The 20,019-nt window shown below is 44.7% G+C and overlaps 1 protein-coding gene across 1 annotated transcript; it reads left to right on the top strand.

Moving 5' to 3' along the window:
- Positions 1–226: 226 nt before the first annotated feature.
- Positions 227–10,129, top strand: MEX3D (mex-3 RNA binding family member D). Its single transcript, XM_007436026.4, has 2 exons — positions 227–1,067; positions 8,168–10,129. The coding sequence occupies exons 1-2, from the start codon at positions 368–370 to the stop codon at positions 9,460–9,462; spliced, it is 1,995 nt and encodes a 664-aa protein (XP_007436088.2). The 5' UTR covers positions 227–367; the 3' UTR covers positions 9,463–10,129.
- The last annotated feature ends 9,890 nt before the right edge of the window (positions 10,130–20,019 follow it).

The raw sequence follows: 20,019 nt of genomic DNA, 5'->3' as shown, positions 1-20,019 counted from the left end.
TGTTGGGCTGGAGATGACGTCCTCTTTCTGGGTGGGACAGAGGCGCGGCGAGGCGCCAGCGGGTGGGGGGCGCTGCCGGCAGCCTCCGCTCGGGCTCCCCGCCCCGTCCGACCTCCTCCCCCTCTCCGGGCCGGGCTGTTGGATGAAGGCGGCGGCAGGGCCAGCAAACAAAGGAGGAGGAAGAGGGGAAGGCGGGGGGGCGGGATCCTAGGCGAGCGGAGCCGATCTGGGGGCGGTGCGGCGGCGGCGGCGGCGGCAGCCCGAGAGAGCGCCCCGAAGCCGGAGGCAGAGAGCCCGTCCCAGGCTGGGGGGGCAGCAGGAGGAGGAGGAGGAGGAGGAAGAGGCGGAGGGGGAGCTGCAGGCAGCCATGCCCAGCGCCATCTACCAGCTGGATGGAGAAGCCTCCCGCTGCTGCCCCCCGCCTGGCTTGGGCGGGCTGCTGACCCCCCAGATCGCGCAGCAGCCGGCTTGTTCCGGCGGCGGCTTCGCCCTGCCGGCCGGCCCGGAGCAGCCCAGCCTGGAGCCGCCCTCTCCGCCTCTTCTGCGAGAAGCCGAGGCGCCCCGAGACCCCGCGGCGGAGCTTTCCTTGGCCTTGGAACAGCTTTCCATCCTGGGGCTGGCGGAGGAGGAGGAGGAGGAGGAGGAAGGAGAAGGCGGGAGAGGAGAGGCGGAGGAGGGAGAGGAGGCGGCGGCGGCCGAGGAGGAGGATGGAGGAGGAGGAGGAGGAGGAGGACCGCGACCCGAGGACGACCTGATGGAGGCAGGTGATCCGGGAGGGCTGGACCCCTTCAGCTACCATGGGGTGCCCCCCCTGGCAGCAGCGCCGCCCGCAGGTGGGGGCCTGGTGCTGCTGGACTCCGAGGGCAGCCCGCCTGCCTCCAACTCCGGCTCCCCCGTGGAGATCCTCGGGGCCTTCCCGCCCCACCTGGGACACCCCCCTCCGCCACAGCACCCCCTGCTGGCCGGGCCGCTGGGCATCATCGGCAGCCGCAAGAAGAGCGTCAACATGACCGAGTGCGTCTCGGTGCCCAGTTCGGAACATGTGGCAGAAATCGTGGGCCGCCAAGGTAAAACCTTAAGAGGATGAAGAAGAGATCATAGTTGCCCGGCCTTGCCCCCGGCCCCCTAAAGTTACCCCATCGGCCTGAAAGGGCGGGTCCACCATCCTTAGGTTTCGCCCCCCACCTGCACCTAGATTCTCTCCCCCCCTCCCCAATTACTCAGCAATCTCCTACACAGCTTTCTAAAATTCTTGGGAGGGTTGCTAAAAATGGACTTGTCTCTATTTAATTTATTTTGGGGTGAAAAGGGCTTGCTTTTATTTTTTTGAAGCAGTATCCGTAGTACCATGTTTGGGGGAAATTAAGCAAACTGCTGGTCATTTTTTTTAAAGAACGAAACTTTGGTAGGGGGGTGACCATATGTAGAGAACAAATATTTGTGGAGACCCCAGTCTGAGTTGTTTTATGTAAGCATTAAAAAATGCTGCATTTTCCCCCAGATGTAGCTTCATAAATGTGGAAATTGAGGGACTTAACCTCCCTGGGCCCCAGTACCAACTTTTCCAGCTTTTGTGTGGCTAAATCCAGCCATATTTGGCTTTGTGTTTCTCTTCCCTTATTCAAACTTTACTGAAATCCAGAAAGCCAAGGAACGCCTAATTTCTGGGCCTGTTCCATTGGCTTTTGGGAGACTTTAAAAGCTTCTTTGTTCTTTTGTGGCATAGAAACGTGGAGAGGAAGGAAGGAAGGAACGTAAAAAACTTTCGACATTTACAGTTGGAAAAATTATTCCAGAAAAAATAATATTCCATTTCCACCTACTTTCCCTTGTTGTGGGAGAACCGAGTGAGCATCTTTATAAATTGTATTGAAAGATCATCCTTGTTTTGAAAAGACAAGGTGCCACGCACATTGGGGAGATTCATTTGAGGGCAAGTCTGGGTGTTTGTCGTGCTTTCTGGATGGAATGGCTGTGAGAAGTTGGCAAACTCGATCCACCTTTGGGAATCCATGCAAAATGGGTGTAATCTGTGCCCCGTTTTTCAGGTCCCACTTCTTTTTGGACCCTTTTGTGAATTGCTCACTCAGCATATTTCTGATTATTCATGTTCTTGCCTTCTTTCTATACATTTTTAAATTTTGATTTATAAAACCCATTTTTCTTAGCAGCGAAGGTACAAAGGAAGCAAGCAGGTTTCAGGTGGCAAAGACTGGCCGTGCAGTGTATGGTGGGCCAAATCTTAAACCGAGGGTCCCCTTTCTTCATTTGCTAGTTTTGTATCTGAAAGCTACCATAATAAATGCCAAAATATATGGTATGAAAATGTACCCTTCCTTCTTCAAGCAATGAAACCTGGTACATTTGAAGGCTTTCCTCAAGCATCTGAATAAGATTTACTCCACCTTTCCATTTATAACTGGCCTAAGTTGCTGTATAACATTTTTGTATTTTTAAAGTTTTTAATTTTTGGATCTGTATCAGTCTTTTCCCCTTGTCAATGGGGCAGATATCTGCCCTATTGTTCGCTTTGTTAGCTGAGACCATGCTGTGTTGAGCGCGGTGACATCACACTCCTTGTATCCTATTGGATAATTCTGGAATTACCCCCCCTTCCCCTCCCACCACTATTTGGCCACTCCCAATTTATATTAGGCCATACAGCTCCCCTTCCAACTTTTTTTCTGCTTCTGAAATCAGGGTTTAATTTCTAAAGAAGGCAGTGTGAGGTTTATACTTTCCAACTGGGTAAACCTCCTTACTATCTCTAGCACACAGAGGGTGATTGGTTAGTGGTGGATCAAAACACACTCATGTTTGCTCAGATATATCTTTTTAAAAAAATCAGATCCAGTCTTGCATGATCCAGAGGTTTATGCTGCTTGTAAACAGTGATGGTAAGCAAATAGATTTTGATTAGAGCAATATTGCCTCAGAAGGTAGAAATATTTAGGAACTCTTATGCAATTCCATCAAAAATATGTTTTGTCATGCACCGGCATCTCTTTTTTTAAAATTTTTGCTGGCACACATCCAACAAAAAGTTTGGTAGAACAAGAAGTTGGTTCATTATCTGGTAAATAAAGTTTAGTTGTGCAGTGCAAAACATACCATTTAAACAAATAAACAATACAGCTGTTGCATTTCCTTGTATATATTTTTTAGGCAAAAGATTTCTCAGGTAGCTGAGTTTTGTGTACAACAGCACATTCTTCTGTTTACTCTTCTGTCTTCAAAATGCACATAGATCCTCTATTCAGCTTCAGGTTTCTAGTTCTCATCATGGAACATGTTTCCATCATACTTTCTTTGTGACTTAAAATTCAAATTTCACTTCAGTTATGAGCCCAGATTCTCCAAGTTTGTTCAGCCAACGTGCTTTGTTCTTAAAGAGAGGCAGTTAGGGAGAAAAAAAGGCTGATGCCTCCTAATATTTCATCTGCAGGACAGGTGTTGAGCCAAACATTATTTTACCATCACTTTTCTCTCTTTGGTTTTTTTATTTTTAAAGATGGCACCTTGCATTTTGTCATCTGAAGGGCCTAAATGTCCCATGCCAGCCCAAAAAAGGCTACTGTTGGAAAGGATGAAGCATCTTCTGTATAATGATCCATTTTTTATCATTTTCAGCCCAGGTAGTTGAAAAGGCCTTCCAGGACTGGATCTGAACCCATTTAAGTCAGGCAAAATAATAGAAGTGCGCCTGCTTTGCTCACTTTGGGGGGTTGTCTCCTCTAAGAACGTCATGGAGGAAGGATCCATTCTTGTTCTTTCTCCTGGATCTCTTGAGGATTTTTAGTCCAGTGGATTGTGATGTCCTTCTGGACTGACTGGTGGGATTGAGTCTTGGAGACTCTTCCCTTGCAGTGTTCCCTATCTATCCTTCGGGGGCTAAATAGAGATGCCCAGGGAATGCTATGTAATACCACAGCCATGACCCTGTGCTGCCCACAGGGTACACGGCACCTGTAGGCAGCAAGGATGTCTGGAAGGCTAGAATGTACAAAGCCAAGCACCAGACATTATTTTCAAGGACCAGAGGGCCCCATGGAGGACAGAGGCATTCTTAGAAGATAAAATTGTGAGAGTGGCTGCAGCCCCATTCCTGGTTGGGCTCTGTGCCCATCTGGCCAAAAATAAGACAAAAATGCCAGAGAGCATCCTCAGAGACCAGAAGGGGTGGTAGATAGTAATGTCTCCATTTCAAGAGGGGCTTTGGGATTGGCCAGGCCCTCCATGGCAGCCATTTTGTGAGAGTGCCCTCCAACCCATGTGCTGCCAACAGGCTGTGGCCCTCAGCACTGTACCTCTTTGCCACTGAACTCCAACAGAGCCATCAATTGCCTTGCTTAAGTTCATTAATGGACTGCATGATGGTGAATAAAGCCATTGATTGGATTGAAATGAATGAATGGTCTGTGGGTCAATAAAAGATTTAGCCTTCTGCATTCCCTCTAAAAGATCACACTCCAAACTCTTCCTTGATTTTTTGGTATCCCTGGATCTTTGCGAGGTAGAAAAGCCAAGTGCTTTTGCAGGACAAAGGATTATGCCGCCTTGGTGCTTTTGGCTCCTACTTGAAGATTCCAGGAATTGAACCCAGGACCTTCACAAGCAAAGAAAACGCTTTGCTGTTCAACTGTGAGTTCCCAGCTGTCTTTCTCACCAGGTGTTGGCCAGACCCACCCAGTCAAGTCACATTTCTATGAATTGGGTTTCTGGGGTGAGGAATAATTCACTTTGTTAGAATTTAACCGATCTGCTTGGGAATTTAATTCCGTGGCAGAAGGGGAGGGAAATTCCAGCCAAGAAGTGCTTTGCTTTTAATTACACGTGTGTGAGCTGCTCTGGAAGGTATGCATGTCAAGACATTGCACAGAGAATCCTTCCATGCTTGTCTAAATACAGGAATTGCCTGTGGAATCATCCCCAGAAAGCCAGTTAGAGCATTTCAGACCGTTGACTGAAAAAAAAGGAAACTGGACAATTAGCCTTTTGCAGCTATGCTTTCCATAAATTGTGTGCCTTTTTTTCCTTCGGTGCCTTCTATACCATGGCTAAGAGCAAATTTCCTTTTCCATAAGATTGTCCTGAGGATCATCCAGTTAGGGAGGGCAACAACTTCCTGGCCCTTGTCCGTGTTGTATGTATTCAGTCATAAGTCTCCTCTGCCCGGTTTTCTCTTCAGTCTCCCGAAAAATGGCAGTTTAGTTTTGTACACGTTTTTTTCTGGCGTACATATTTTTTTTGCATGTAGCTTTCTTGGAGATGGACAGAGCAAAGATCAGAGAGACCTAATCCATGGATTCATCGAGGCAGTGCGAGGAGAGTCACTTTGTTTATTAAGGCAGACCATATAACGTTCTTCTCCCCATCCCCACCAATAAAATATTGGGCAATTGATTCAGAAGAGAGGAAAACGTCAAATAGAAATGAACCAGGTGATAAGTAAACAAATCAAATAAGCATATTATAAATCATGGGATCCATTAGGGTGATCCAGCGAAGCAGAATGATGTATGATTAGAGGCAGATAAAAAGGAGGAGTTTGCAGGAACTTTGGAATTCATTTACACAATATGGAGCAATGGATGCCAACTTGAATAGTGTTAAGAGGGGGCCGGACCAATTTGGTATCAGCAGCTACTTCCTGTGCTGATTACCTGTTGTTTCCCATAGAAGAGGCAGCACAGGAGAGTCTAAGTCGATGGGGTATATCAGCAGGATAGTGGAATGCGCGTCCTGTTTCCTCCTGAGGTTCCCAGTTTGCTTTGTGAAGGCAGAATATGAGGATAAAGAGGCTTTTGGTCACATTAGTGATTGCAAAAGCATTTTCTCCGATTTGAATAGGTGAAAAGTGCCCTTTGTGCATTTTATAACCGTTTTGTTTTAGCTGCGCTTCTTAGGATAAATGAACATTGGGAGGCTTAGCGCTTCATGCGGGTGCCTTTGCGTTCTTTATGAGCAATAAATATTCGTTGTATTGACAGTCAAGTGGAGCTTCTGTGTACAGGAGCAATATACCTCTCAATGCCAGATCCCAAAGACTAACTAACAGCAAAGCAGAACAAGGATTTTCTTCCTAACCTCTTCCAAATTTCCTTGAGGTATCTTACCAGTTGGTCTGATCTCTGTAAGCTAGATTTCTGTTTTTCTCAAAACAGCTCCACCAACTTGCCTGGGTCACGGTTCTAAAATCCAACTCCATTCTTTCCTATTGCCAAATGCTCAAAAAGAGCTCTAAAGATAAATAATTCCAAACAGGTATGGGGGAAGGGGGCAAGAAAAGGTAGATTCTGTAAAAATCATCCATGCTCATCTGCAGTCTGTATTCCAGGGAGAAAGAGAGGCAGCACATTTGTGAGCAGAGAGGCTTCCTTGAACCCTCCAGGAATCTTTTAAAAATGAGCTTTAAATCAAATAAAAATCTAGTTTCTATAGGGGTGGGAACACGTGGATCTGCACGTTGCTGAACTCCCAACATTCTTCCCACCGGCTACGATCATTAAAGCTGCAGTTTAACAGCATCTGTCGTTGTGAGCCGCCCAGAGTTGCTTAAGATGGGTGGCTGTATAAATCTTTTAAATAAGTAAATTGAATAAATCTATAGGGGCCCAGATTCTTCACCCTGTTCCATACAACCAACATTAACATTTTTGCATTTGTATTTCCCTCTGGTTTCAGAGCCTGTGTGGAAGCCTGAGTTCTTCAGAAAGTTAGGATATTCAGCAACGAGCACACACTTCCCTTCCCTAAGAATCTGTCCTTCTGTTAAAATGGAACAAAAAGTTTCTAGCCCCTGCTGTTTCAAAAAGAAGTACTTGAAAAATAGAGTATTTGGCCAATAGGACATCAGATCTCTGGAGGCAGAGAAGCTACTGCCTAAGATTTCTAGTGGGTTGTGAGTTATACTCAACTTCTCCTCCTCGTTCAGAAGAAGATTCAGTTATGGGAAACATGATAAATTTTAGGTATACGAAAAGCTACATTGCTAACCATCCCACCTTCCTGGACGGCCATCTTAGGAGGAAATATCTATGATGCTTTGCTGGCAGAGACAAAGGTTCAATGGGGCTCCCCCCATTTTTGTGGCCTGCTTCTGGACTTCATGGAGTCACGCAATGGGCCACTAGACTAGGTGGGCATGGCATGGGTTCCACAGGAGATACAAAGAAAAAAATGAATTGTGTCATCCTGATCTTCAGGATGAGTGTTTTAACAAAAAGTTTGAGATGGAGCTGCATGGTCAGGAGCAGTCTTTCTGGCTGTGTTGTTAAGGGGAAATGACTGGGGAGAATTATAATAATTCTGCCTGGTTCTCCAAGAGATACCAGATGTTTAGGCTGAGCTAGCAAGTAAATGTCCCATCCTGCTCCAGAGTGATGCTCTGCCAGGGACATGATGGCCAATCGGGAAACGATGGCCAGAGACAGCCATTTGCTTTGTAAGTCACCTAGGGCCCATTTTGAAAGCTGTAAAAGAACCATCACCTTGGAAAGAACCCCCGACTAGTTTCAAAGATGAGCAGCTTCGAAACTGGGGCGGGTGGGAGGGGAATACCAGGTGCTTCCCCAGGTGGGAGCTGCAACTGAGAAGACGGTGTCTTTCTCCCCTCACCTGAAATCGTAGCTTGACCTCCCCCCACCCCCCAGAGGTTTATGGAGCTTTGGAGGAACCAAATGGATGCCTTAAGAAGAAGTGGAACATTTTGCTCCTTAATTCCTCCCCCTGTGGGAATAATAGGATTGGGGGGGGTGGAATTTGGGGTTTTTAAGAAATGCCTTAAAAATCTATTTTGCCCATAACCTACTCAGTCATTCTAAAATACTAGACAGAGTAGGAAGATTTGGTCCCATCTACCCAGGGGTTTGTAATAGCCACAAATGGAGTGCTCTGGGACAGGGAGAAATGTGACCTCCAGGGTTCCTTGTGGGGGGGAATCTGGGAGTTGGAGGTGCAATACATCTGAAAGGACCAGACTGGGGGAAGCTGACCTTAGGCATAGAAATTCTACTTGTTGTTATGGAAAGCTGTTTTTTGGCAGGGCTGTGTGCAATTTCTTATGCAGTGATATATTTCTAACCAAGAATAAGATTTATAAATAGGGTTCTCTGCTAGCTAACATGTCCCTTTTGTTCTTCTCGTCTTCGATATTTCTGTCTTTTAGGCTGCAAGATCAAAGCCCTGAGAGCAAAAACTAACACTTATATAAAGACACCAGTGAGAGGAGAGGAACCCATTTTTATCGTGACAGGGCGGAAAGAGGATGTGGAGATGGCCAAGCGAGAGATCCTTTCGGCTGCTGAACACTTCTCCGTAATCCGGGCCACTCGCAACAAAGTCAATGGTATGGCTGGCTCTGTTCTGGGTCCTCCGAACCTCCCTGGGCAGACCACCATTCAAGTGCGGGTCCCTTATCGTGTGGTTGGGCTGGTGGTTGGCCCAAAGGGAGCCACCATCAAACGAATCCAGCAACAGACGCACACCTACATTGTGACCCCGAGTCGGGACAAGGAACCAGTCTTTGAGGTGACAGGCATGCCGGAGAATGTGGACCGGGCTCGGGAGGAGATAGAGGCTCACATCACCATGAGGACGGGCTCCTTCATCGACATCAACGTCAACAATGACTTTCATTCCAACGGCACTGATGTTTGCCTCGACTTGATGGGTGGCAATCCATCCAGCCTGTGGTCAAAAGCGCCTCACCCTGCCCGCCGGACTTTACCCAGCTTGCGCAATGATAGCCTTGGTTCCTCGGGTAGTGCTACCTCGGCAACAGAGCCATACTTCGGGGGCCATGTGGCCGAAAGCCCCCCCACTGGCTCCTTTGTTTCCAGCAACAACAGCTACTCTTTCAGTGAACCCCCAGCCCCTGGACTGGGCTCTGATGATGGTGATTTTGGGTTTGACTTCTTGGCCTTGGACCTCACCACACCAACCACCATCTGGTCCCCATTTGAGACCCCCAACAACCCACTCCAGGTCTTCAGCAGTTCTTCCACCTCCTCTATGAATGGCAATGCCCAGAGACGCAACAGTACGCTCAGTACCACCGCAACGCCTCGGCATTCACCAACCCTTCCAGAGCCTGGTGTGGCTCTGGAGCATCCTTTGGCCCGGTGCATCCAGAGTGATCCAGTCAGTGCCCTGTCCTGGCTACCGGCCCAAGGCTCCATATCATCTTTCTCCAACAGCACCGGGTACTCATCCTCTTCACCTTTACCAAGCAGCATTTCTGCCACTTCAGGCTCCCCAACTGATTCCAACAGTTCCGAAAGGGCCCGCAAGAATTCCCGCGAGTGCATGGTGTGTTTTGAGAGCGAAGTGATTGCCGCCCTCGTGCCCTGTGGCCATAACCTCTTCTGCATGGAGTGTGCCATGCGCATCTGTGGCCGAGTTGAGCCAGAGTGCCCGGCCTGCCACGCGCCAGCCACACAAGCTATCCACATTTTCTCATAGCCACTGGGTGGGTGGGAGTCGTCATGCATTCACTGCCCCCACATACACGCTTCCTTTCCCTCCAAAACAAACCACCAACAACAACAAAAAAAGAACACAGCTTTTTTCAAACGACTAATTGTTTATATCAACCTTTTTTTTTTGAAAATTAGAACATGTGAAAGAACGTGGAGGGGTGGGAAGGGAAATGGAATATGTCTTTTGGATCTTGCCTGGTAAAAGGAGATATAGATGTGGAGGTAGTCAAGGGGGAAATAAGACTGGTGGTGGGAGGGGAGGGGTACAGAACCTTCACCACCTCAGACAGCTTTCAGATGTGTCCATTTCAATTCCCAGAATTCCCTGTCGTGTATTGCTGAGAATTCTGGGAAGTCCACACACCAGAAGGCTGAATTGTATTTTGTGCTTGGCAAGAGGACAAAACACAGGTGGACAGAGCCAGCTTTCAGAGGTGGGAATAAAGAAAAAAAAAAATCAGTTCAAATATTGTTTACAGAATAGCTTTAACTCTCAACCCCACAAGCACACGCTGGGTTGGGTTAAATGTTTGCTGTTCCTCATGCCCTTTTTCCCAAACAGTATTTCTTTTTGCAAAGATAAATCAAGCAAAAGTCCATGTGCACTTTTAAGGTATCTTCCTTCCTTCCTCCCTCCCTCCCTCCCTCCCTTCCTTCCTTCCTTCCTAAAAATTATTATTCCTTTACCTTTTTTGTATGCAGTTCTCAGAGAAAGAAAGCGTGAACGTGATTTTTCATTATGGTAAGACCAGTGTTACCTGTATTTGGCTGGTCCCCCAAATTATTATAAATTGAGCTTAACTCTTAAGGGGGACAGATAAGCTGGAGGGGAAAAGTCGGGCGGGCTCCCCTGGGGAGAGCAAGGAAGGAAAAATAAATATCAGCATAATACGCACACGCAAAAAAGTCTCTTTTTTATGTTGGACTTTTTTAAGTTTATTTTTTACCTCTCTGTGTATATGTAGGGAATTTCTAGGAAAATAATTACTTTATTGAATAAATTTTAAGAACTAAAATATATTTTATTTTTTAAGAAAAGGGGCTTGGCAGTGGGTGGGGGCAAGGACCAGACCTTTAACCATCCAACAGCTGAAGTTCTGAGATATATATATATATATATATTTGTTGATCTGACTTGACAGTTATGAAAATTGTATCCAGAGTTTTATTTTTTTTTTAAACTTCAAAGCCTTCTTAATGATAATGATAATAATAATGATAATAATAATGATAATGATAATAATAATGATAATAATAATAAAAGACTTTTTACTATCTGATAATATGTCCTGGTAATCTAGTAATGTTGCTCTTGGGAATTATATTTTGCGAGCTTTATTTGTTTGTTTGTTTTATATCCTGCCTGTAACCCTGCAAGGCAGGTTGGGCTGAGCAGGAGGGGCTGGCCCAAAGTCAGCCACAGTCTGAACTTATGTGTCAGAAGGGGGACTAATACTTGGGTCTCCCCAGTTTCAATCGAGCACTGAAACCGCTCCACCACACTAGTTCTCTGTCGTCGTTTTCAGTTGTATTCTGCTATTTTACAGAATTCTTCCTACAAGCATGTTATCCGCTTGAGAAAAATGTAGCCCTTATTCTGGAAAATAGCTTTTCGTCTGCTCAATTTTTTAAAAAAGGTTGTTTCCTCCCCCTGTCTCTCTCTGCCTGCACCCACTGGCTTATACTCTACCTAGCTGGCATATTTGGCCTGGGGCAGAAACCCTTCCACCCTCCTGGACAAATGGCTGCCCAGCCTTTATCTGAACATTTCCAGAGATGGCGCACCTGCAGCTTCAGGAGGGAGGCCCTTCCGTTCTCATCTTTTACCTGGCCAGAAGAGTAATTGGAGTTCAACAGGGGATAATGGGGATGTCGGCCTGGATATGGAGCCTTGAACATTCTCCAGCCTCTTCCTGTTAATAAGGCTTTTTGCTCGTTCTCTAATTAGGGTGCTTGGTGGTCCACGTTCCATTTCTTTAGAAGCAAGGGAGGATTTTGCTATTTTCTCCAATCTGGCAATGTTTTCCTATATTGTATGAGATCCCTGATTAGGTACATCAACTTTTCCCTTACTCATGGAAGACGGAGAGAGGAAGGACTACACACATTTCTGAAGCTCCTGAACATCTTAACCCAGTTTGCAACTGAACATTTTTCAAGCACATCCTTTCGCCCTTAGGAACCAGAAACTTGATCTGTGCTGTTTTCAAATAGGCAAGAGATCCTCAAGCCCTGAATTTGGCGTTACTGTTTTTTGTATTCCATCAGCTGTGACATGCAACCCTGGCCTCATGTGCTGCTTTTGCAAGATCTGTCTGCTGTTTGCTGCAGCTTTTCTGTACGCCGGAGGTGGGTGACCTGCTACTCAAGGACCACATGCAGTTGGCCTAATTTAATACAGCTCTATTGGAAGGGAGCGGATCAGTCTCCTTCTTGCAGCTTCCTCCTTGGGAGACAGAAAAGAGAATGCCAGAGAAAGCAGAGGATGGATCTTCCTATCCACTTTTGGCTCCAACCCTTCTCTGCCTGAAGCTGTTGTGCAAAGCCAGTCAATCAGTTTGTTCATTCGATTTGTATTTCACCAGATCCAAACAAGCAACCATTTACAAAGCACTGAAAAAGAAAACAGAACAACCCCAGTATATATAATCAAAAACGAATCAAGGTTATAATAATAAAAGGATAATTATAATAGTAGTGATCATAAAAAGCAGAACTAAATAATACCAATTAAGTCAATATAAGGAACTCAAAGGAGGGAAGTGGCAAATGATTCAACCAACATTCTTTGGAAAAGTTCCATTGTGAATAGTTTCCGGAACATTGGAAGGGACGCAGCAAATCTTATTTCTCGGGGGAGAATATTCTACAAGGCTGGAGTCACAACAGAGAAATTGTTTCTGAGAAATTAATCTCCGTGCCCCTTACTTCACAAATATGGGGTATGACCGAGAGGTTCCACACATACTGTGGGGGCCAATTTAGGTAAGGTGGACCTGCAGTAAGCTAGGTGCCAGATCATAGGTGTTTTATAGATAACAACCAGAGTTTTGAATTATACCTGGAAATCTGGTAAATAGTGAGGGACCAAAGCACAGGCGTCATGTGCTCTTGGCAAGTAACACCCACCAAATGGGCTGCTACGTTTTGCACTACTAGCAAAAAACTAAGAGAACTGGGTATTAATCTGTTGTGCGATCCCAGCTAGCCTTTGACCCAGTGGCTGCATTCGCACAACCTGATTCACACAGTTACTTGAATCATTCATGTGTACAATACACCACAATATCCTAACTAAACAGGCCAGGCTCAGATTAGCATACTGTACAAATTCAGCCAATCTGGCCTGGTTAAGCATATCCTGTAGTAAACCATGGTTTGCTCAAATAAATATAGCACATTCACATAGCATGTAGCTAAGCCCCAACATTGCCTGTTATGTTCATAGAGTTTTGGACACAAGGACCTTGGTTATCATTTGCCCAACCCCCCTGCCCCTATTGCAGCATCTCTGACAGATGGCCACCAAGCCTGTGATCAAACCCTTCCAAGGTCTACCATCTGTCACGTTAGGCTGTTTTTTGTCAGACAGCTGTTGGTAGGTGTTCCCCGCCAAGAGCACATGGCACCTGCGGTTTGGTCCCTCCATTAGGAATGTATTCTTGATGACCAACTGAAATCTGCTGGGTTGTAATGTAAACCCACCCTTTTTCATGCACTCCCCTGGAGAAACTCTGAACAATTCTGCTCTGACATCTACATAACCTCTTCAAATATGTGAAAGAGAGTTCTGAAGTCTACCCCCCCTCCCAGCCTTCTCTTCTCCAAACCAGACACAATATTCTAGGCCAGAGTTTCTCAACCTTGGCAACTTTAAGATGGGTGGACCTCAACTCCCAGAATTCCCCAGCCAGCATGGCTGGCCAGGGAATTCTGGGAGTTGAAGTCCACCCATCTTAAAATTGCCAAGGTTGAGAAATACTGGTCTAATTTAATCATCAGGGTGGGGTGGGGTCTTCACTGGTGATTTAGCATAGAGAAGAATGGGTACCTCTACCTCAAATAAAACAGCACATTCAAGCCATCACCTTCTTTCTAATGATGGTATTATTTAATGGAAACAGTGCTCCATTGATTTTAATTTGGTGGATGCATTTAAACATTTAAAAGCACAAAAACGTCTGTTGCAGTGCAATGGATCGCAAGGCGCCGATTACAATTCGGCTAGGATGGAGCTACAGTATTCCAAATAGCTGCCCTATTTCTTTATTTATGCAACCTATTTCTTGCAAGACTGTAGTTGACCAAAAAGCCTTCTTTCTGCACAGGAGGAAAAAAAAAATGGTGCAGAAATCCCAACATTTCAGCACACTTTTAACCTTCGCTATTTTAACCGGGCACTTCATTTGCAAGCCTGCTGTAAGTTCCTCTCTCTAACTGGTGCCCCCAGTTATTCCCCACACCCTTAAACCCAAACTGCAATATAGGAATCTTAAGTGGGGGGGACTGTCAAGTTCATCCAAGCTGACAATCTGGATTCTGCCAAGGGCCAGCACTGAAGGACGCCATGCACCGGTATTTCCTGCCACCTCCTTAGGCCCTCCGACCATGCCTTTTGACTTAAGCCACCTAAAGCGCCATCTAATGTTAGGGCTCACCCCCCCTTTTTTTTTTTTTTACTCCCCAATACAGTACAGAACTTTCCTTTCCTTGCCTTGTGCCCCTCTTGCTTTGGAGAAACACCCTGGCTTTGACCCTGACAATGTGATAAGTTTTAGAAAACTTTCTCTTCTAATATTAAGTAGAGCCAAATGAATCTAATTACTGTACTGGCCTTTGTTGTGCCCTTGCTGCCAAGGGTCCAACTTTCTCCCTTTCAAAACCAGCAGGACTCCCAGTCTCTCACTGTATTCACACAATACTCTGAAGCAGGTCAGGCAAAGGTTTAGCAGATGAATTTGCACAATATGCTAATGTGGGTTAGTATTAATCTTTGTTTTTTGATGGCTTTGTATATTATGTGAAGCCTAAAGTGGGTTAATTCAATTACTAGGTTGCGTGCTGCGTGCACCAGTTTGTTGGCTCTCTTAGAGAAGGTTCAATATGCTGGAATAAACTCTGGTTAGCTGAACCACGGTTCTGTACTGTGCAGTTCCAACTGGGGTGGGCAGTTTAGGATTCAGTGTGTTATATTTTAAAGTGGGTTAGTTCAGAGGACCACGGTTCAGCTACTTGCATGTTAGCATATGGTGTGAACACAGAGCTTTTGGACCACAGTGCAAGAGACCTCCAGTGGGACTTAATCCAATCCCATTCTCGCTCAGGAAACCTGCTATGTCACTCTCACTTGGCAGAGATGAAAATAAAATTATTGATTAATTTTAGTGCCTTTGCTTTTTAAAAGATTTTTTGCTTGTCTTCTATCAAAGTAAAATTCAAATAGGGTTAGAGAAAACAGTGTAGAGACAATAAGACCAACTCAGAATAAAACCAAATTAAAATGCAGGGTGGATATGTAAGGATGCCATGGTCTCGCACCAGAGTCGGTTTGGTGTAGTGGTTAAAGTGCCAGGCTAGAAACTGGGAGACTTTATGGTTTCTAGTCCTGCCTTGGACACGAAACCACCTGGGTGGCTTTGGGCCAGTCCCTCTCTCTCAGCCCTAGGAAGGAGGCAATGGCAAACCACTTCCGAACAACCTTGCCAAGAAAACTGCAGGGACTAGTCCAGGCAGTCGCCAGGAGTCAAATCTGACTCAAAGGCACACAGAAAAAAAAAATGGTCTTGCACAATACCTAAGATGTATCATAAATAAAGTGGTGTGTGTGTATATCTTAAATAAAGTGTGTGCTTGTACCAAATGGGTATACTTGCTGAGCTTTACCCTACAGTACTCTGAAATAAACTCTATTTTTTCAGCAAAGCTTATTCCCTAGAATAGATTATCTCAGGTTTGGACACTTCAGATGTGTTGGGACTTTAGTTTGTCTGTGTCTTTCAGTTAGTTTTGACACCTGTATGGACAGCTATACGAACAAGTCTCTGGAGTTTTCTTGGCAACATTTTCAGAGGTGGTTTCCCATTGCCGCCTTATTCCTAGGACTGAGAGAGAGGGACTGACTGAAGATTACCCAGTGTTGTTAAAGCAGAAGTAGAACTCACAGCCTCCTGGTTTCTAGCCTCAGGCCTTTAACCACCATACCAAACAGGCATACAGTTCCCTAAATTCCATGCCAGCTCACTAACTGGGAATTCTGAAAGTTAGGTATCTAGAACAGAGTTCCTCAACCTTGGTAACTTTAAGACAGGTGGACTTCAACTCCCAGAATTCCTTGCTGGCTGGGGAATTCTGGGAGTTGAAGTCCACCCGTCTTAAAGTTGCCAAGGTTGAGGAGCCCTGATCTAGAAGATACCAAGTTGGGGGAAGATTATTCATTAAATGTGTTAAGGAATGCAGCTTGACTCTCACAAATAGCAAGACATTTTTGAGTGGGGAACAAATCCGTTTTTAACTGGACATGCAATTTTTTCATATTTTTCTTATTAAACAAAAATGGAAAAATTAAAATAGCAGTTATTGCAAGGTAATATGATCTATATTAATGTGATAACTGCAGTGCACCTAAACAAAAAGGAAAGGAAAATAACAACTCTTTGATAATCAGTTTGATCAAATGGTTTGAAAATCCTCGTCTCTTTGCCAAAAATAACAAGAGAAGTCTATCTATCTATCTATCTATCTATCTATCTATCTATCTATCTATCTATCTATCTATCTATCTATCATCTTTTTGAGGCAAATCAGGCTTAAATTTGCCCTTCCAGTATAGTTAACTATATCCCAAGAACAATATCCACAATTGTTGACACGTTAACAAGTACCATACATCAGATCTGTGAAGGACAGATGCATCTTTTCAAAAGTTATACTGGTACTCCATTTTTGAATTTCAGACCAAAGTGTAACAATAATAGGACAATCCCAAATTATGTGAGTTATTTTCCAACTTCCAAACTACATATATCTTCAGCAAGATGCAACAACTCTTATTAAACATTGTCTGAAGTGTCCATTTAACGGAAAATAAAATATCTGTTACTTTAAGCTCACATTAAAGTCAAATGAAGCTGTTTCACTACTGACAAAGCAATTTACTGCTTTTGAAAGTCACACAAATAATTAAAAATCCAGTTTATATATTTTTTTTTCAAATTGCGATAAAAGCAAGCTACAATTTCGGTTACACCCAGTGGAACACTCAGCTCCCTTAACACAGATGGAATTTCAGAAGATGCTGGAGAATCAAACCAAAAAGAACAAAAACTCTAAACTGGAGAAGCAGTATGAAACTAAGAAAACTCAGCTAGCTTTAAGTGCATCAACTGTTCAAACACTATTTCAGGAGGGGAAAAAGTGTATTCAGAGTAACAATATTATTACTGGAGGTCCAAGAAAATCTTACATGCTATTTAAAAACTAAATATTTTTTTTATAATGTATGCTTCTGAAGCATAAAGAGATCACAGCAATGCCAGTATTTTCCATATATATATGTTGCTCTAGAGCAGTGTTTCTCAACCTCAACAACATTAAGAAGCGTGAACTTCAACTCCCAGGATTCCCCAGCCAGCATGCTGGCTAGGGAATTCTGGGAGTTGAAGTCCACGCATCTTAAAGTCGCCGAGGTTGAGAAACACTGAAATAGAGTGACTCTGCCCATATATTGTTAGGCTGTTTCCTGCCCAAAATCTTCTAGCTCCATGCCTCAACTGTATTGTTGAGAGAGAGCAAGTTACTCAAATATTAATGGCTAATTAGAGTGCAAATTCACATTTTTGGCAGAAAGAATTCAAGCTTAGATTGAGATAACTTTGAAAAAGATGCTTTGTTCACATTAGCCACAGGTTTGCTTTTTTATGCTCTAGAATTGTGATCTACAGAAGTTCATCCATCACATATCATAGAAACACAGTCATCAAAAACAAAGGCAGTTCAGTGCTTAAGTGCAAAGGACTATTTCTTTCTCTGTAACAGTTATCATCCAAGATTAGAACAGAAACAATGTCCCTTTTCAGACTGATGGATAACAAACCGTCTTATTTATAAGCTTTTATTAATATTGATTGATTGATTATGGTCTCATCAATATGCATGGAGCTGTAAGTTTTCTACAGAAAATAAATTCATTGACACGGGGAAATTGCAGTCTAAATATTGACACAAGGAAGACAATGTGGATAGAAAATTGGGGAATCAAAAAAGGTGAGGAATGTGTAAAGAGTTGGCCTCTCCCTTATCCTGCACTTCCTTAACCCTAGGAAGGAAGGATGAAGTCGATGTTCTTTCTGGCCAGCAGATGGCGCTAATCAACAACAAACAGGACTTTGATCAAGTTTTCATAAAGCTGTGCTAACCAGGGAAAGAGAAGGAAAATCTAAACTACATATTAAGCATGAATTTTGGCCAATTCAAAATATGAAAGATTCGGACAATTCATGGTCTGCCAGCTTTCATGCTTACAAGAAGTATCAGGCAAAGAAATTTGCAATGTAAAAAGAATCAGGATGGGGTGGCTTTGAGAGGGACAATAAATCGGCCACATTAATGGAACAGACCTACTAAGAGATATAGTAACCATGACAAGGGGGTCTGCAACAAAATATTGCAGTTTGATGCAGTTCCTGGTCAACTTTCCAGCCATTTTGCCTCTCCTGTTTTTTTGTTCCCCCTTCATCAGCATTAAATGTTCACAGAACATGCTGGTCATCATCATCCATATATCAAAGCCGGTTGTGGTGTTAGATGGTGGAGTGGAGAACACATTTCTTTATTCTTTCCTTATGACACACAATATTGCTTGCTTGAGTCATCCCCATTTGTCTTTGCTGGAGGGCACCAGTTTGGGGAAGGTAGCTCTGAAAGAGAGGACTATCCTGAAAACATCACACAGGATGGCAGCAGGTAGGTGGCTAATGATGATCTTGAAAATGCTGCTTAATAATTGAATGGGAGACCACAAGGAAATGCCAAGGCTGGAGGTTAGACTGGGAAATTTAAAAAAAATACAAAAGATGGCAACGGCAAGCCAGTTTGGTGTAATGGTTAAGGTGCTGGACCAGAAACAAGGAGACTGTGAGTTCTAGTCTTCCCTTAATCATGAGAGCTGGCTGAGTGACTTTGAGCCAGTTGCTCCCTCTCATCCTAATCTACCTCACAAGGTTGTTGTTGTGGGGAAAATAGGAAGAGAGAGCATTATGCACGCTGCCTTGAGTTGTATCAAATAAAGGTGGGATATAAATCCAAAAAATCAACGAAGCAAGCAATTTCATATTGCTGCTTAGAGCACTCCACTAAGAGCTGTGCTCAACTCGAGGGCATCTTTACCTCTTATTCTGCCAAACAGGGCGCAGGGCTATCGGAGAGGGAGAGAATTTGGGTCTCAATGGCAGCTTGCTAGCATCTCTTGCCGTCCATTCCCCGCCCCCCCCCAGCTTCCTCTCTTCAAAACTATTCCTGCTGGTGTTCCAGTAACCCGCTTTGGAGGAGCTGAGCTGGGCAGGAAAGGTTTTGAAGGCACCCACAGCTGGAGGTCACTCCCAGCTGTCCCGTTAAGCCTTGGCCTACCAGCGTTTGTTCCCGCTGTGCATTTATGTAACAAAATTGAGTACCAAAGCAGCCGGGGTGCCAGTGAATGCAATTGGAGGAGGGGGAGAAGAGAAATAATGTGGATAATTGAAGCCATTTGGGGAAGATGGGATGGAGTGAGGGGGCTGCCGCATCTCCCACTTCCTTTTTCCACGGCAACTCTCTAATTGTCCACAGTCACTGATGGCCATTGATGGAGCCTGGTTGCCGTGGCAATGGATGAATAGAAGCCCCCCCCCCCCAGATTGTACCACACCAGAAAAAGAGAGAGAGAGGAAAAGGCCATCAGCAGCAACAGAAACAGCAACAAAAATATAATTTTGTTGTTGTTGTCCAGGAAATTAAGCAGTTTGCAACCCAATAACAGAGGTCTGAATGGAACAGGGGCCCGTCATCCTGCTTCACCATCAGGGGAGGAGGGTGGGTCGCGGAGAAGAAGAACAGATACTGAATGTAGTACCGGGGTTGGGAAGCCGAAGAAAAAGAGCATCATTTATTGGTCCAAGGATTAGATGCTGTAACTGCTTCCCCCCCCCCACTTTTCTTTTTTAATGTGTAGAGCAGGTTTTATGTCTTTTATGTAGAAAATGTGTCAGAGCAAATGAATAAACAAACACGTGCCTTTAAGGTTTTTTTTCCCTGTGGGAAGCTCCCTCTTCAGTGGTAGTCTACCTCTTCAGAAGCACACGTATCAGGAACAAGTGATGGAAGTTGGCCCTTGTCCTCTTCGTGCCCTGCTGGCGACCGCTTGAAAGCTGGTGGCCCTTGGCGACAGAAAGTCCAAATTTGCTCCAGCGTGGATAAATGGAAGGAAGGAAAGATACTAGATCTGGCGGTGGGATGGAACCTCCATCTTCAGGGGCAGTAAACCTTCAATGACAAGTGGGAGAGACAA

The sequence above is a fragment of the Python bivittatus genome, unplaced genomic scaffold (assembly GCF_059951505.1).
Source record: "Python bivittatus isolate LINGU-HERP-01145 unplaced genomic scaffold, Pbiv_v1 ctg000580_np1212, whole genome shotgun sequence".
In the NCBI taxonomy this organism is placed as follows: Eukaryota; Metazoa; Chordata; class Lepidosauria; order Squamata; family Pythonidae; genus Python; species Python bivittatus.
This window is presented reverse-complemented; position numbering and strand designations above follow the sequence as displayed.

Coding starts and splice junctions, on each gene's coding strand:
- MEX3D (XM_007436026.4), top strand. CDS start 368: ATGCCCAGCGCCATCTACCAGCTGGATGGAGAAGCCTCCCGCTGCTGC. Junction 1,068..8,167: donor AGAAATCGTGGGCCGCCAAG/GTAAAACCTTAA, acceptor TCTGTCTTTTAG/GCTGCAAGATCAAAGCCCTG.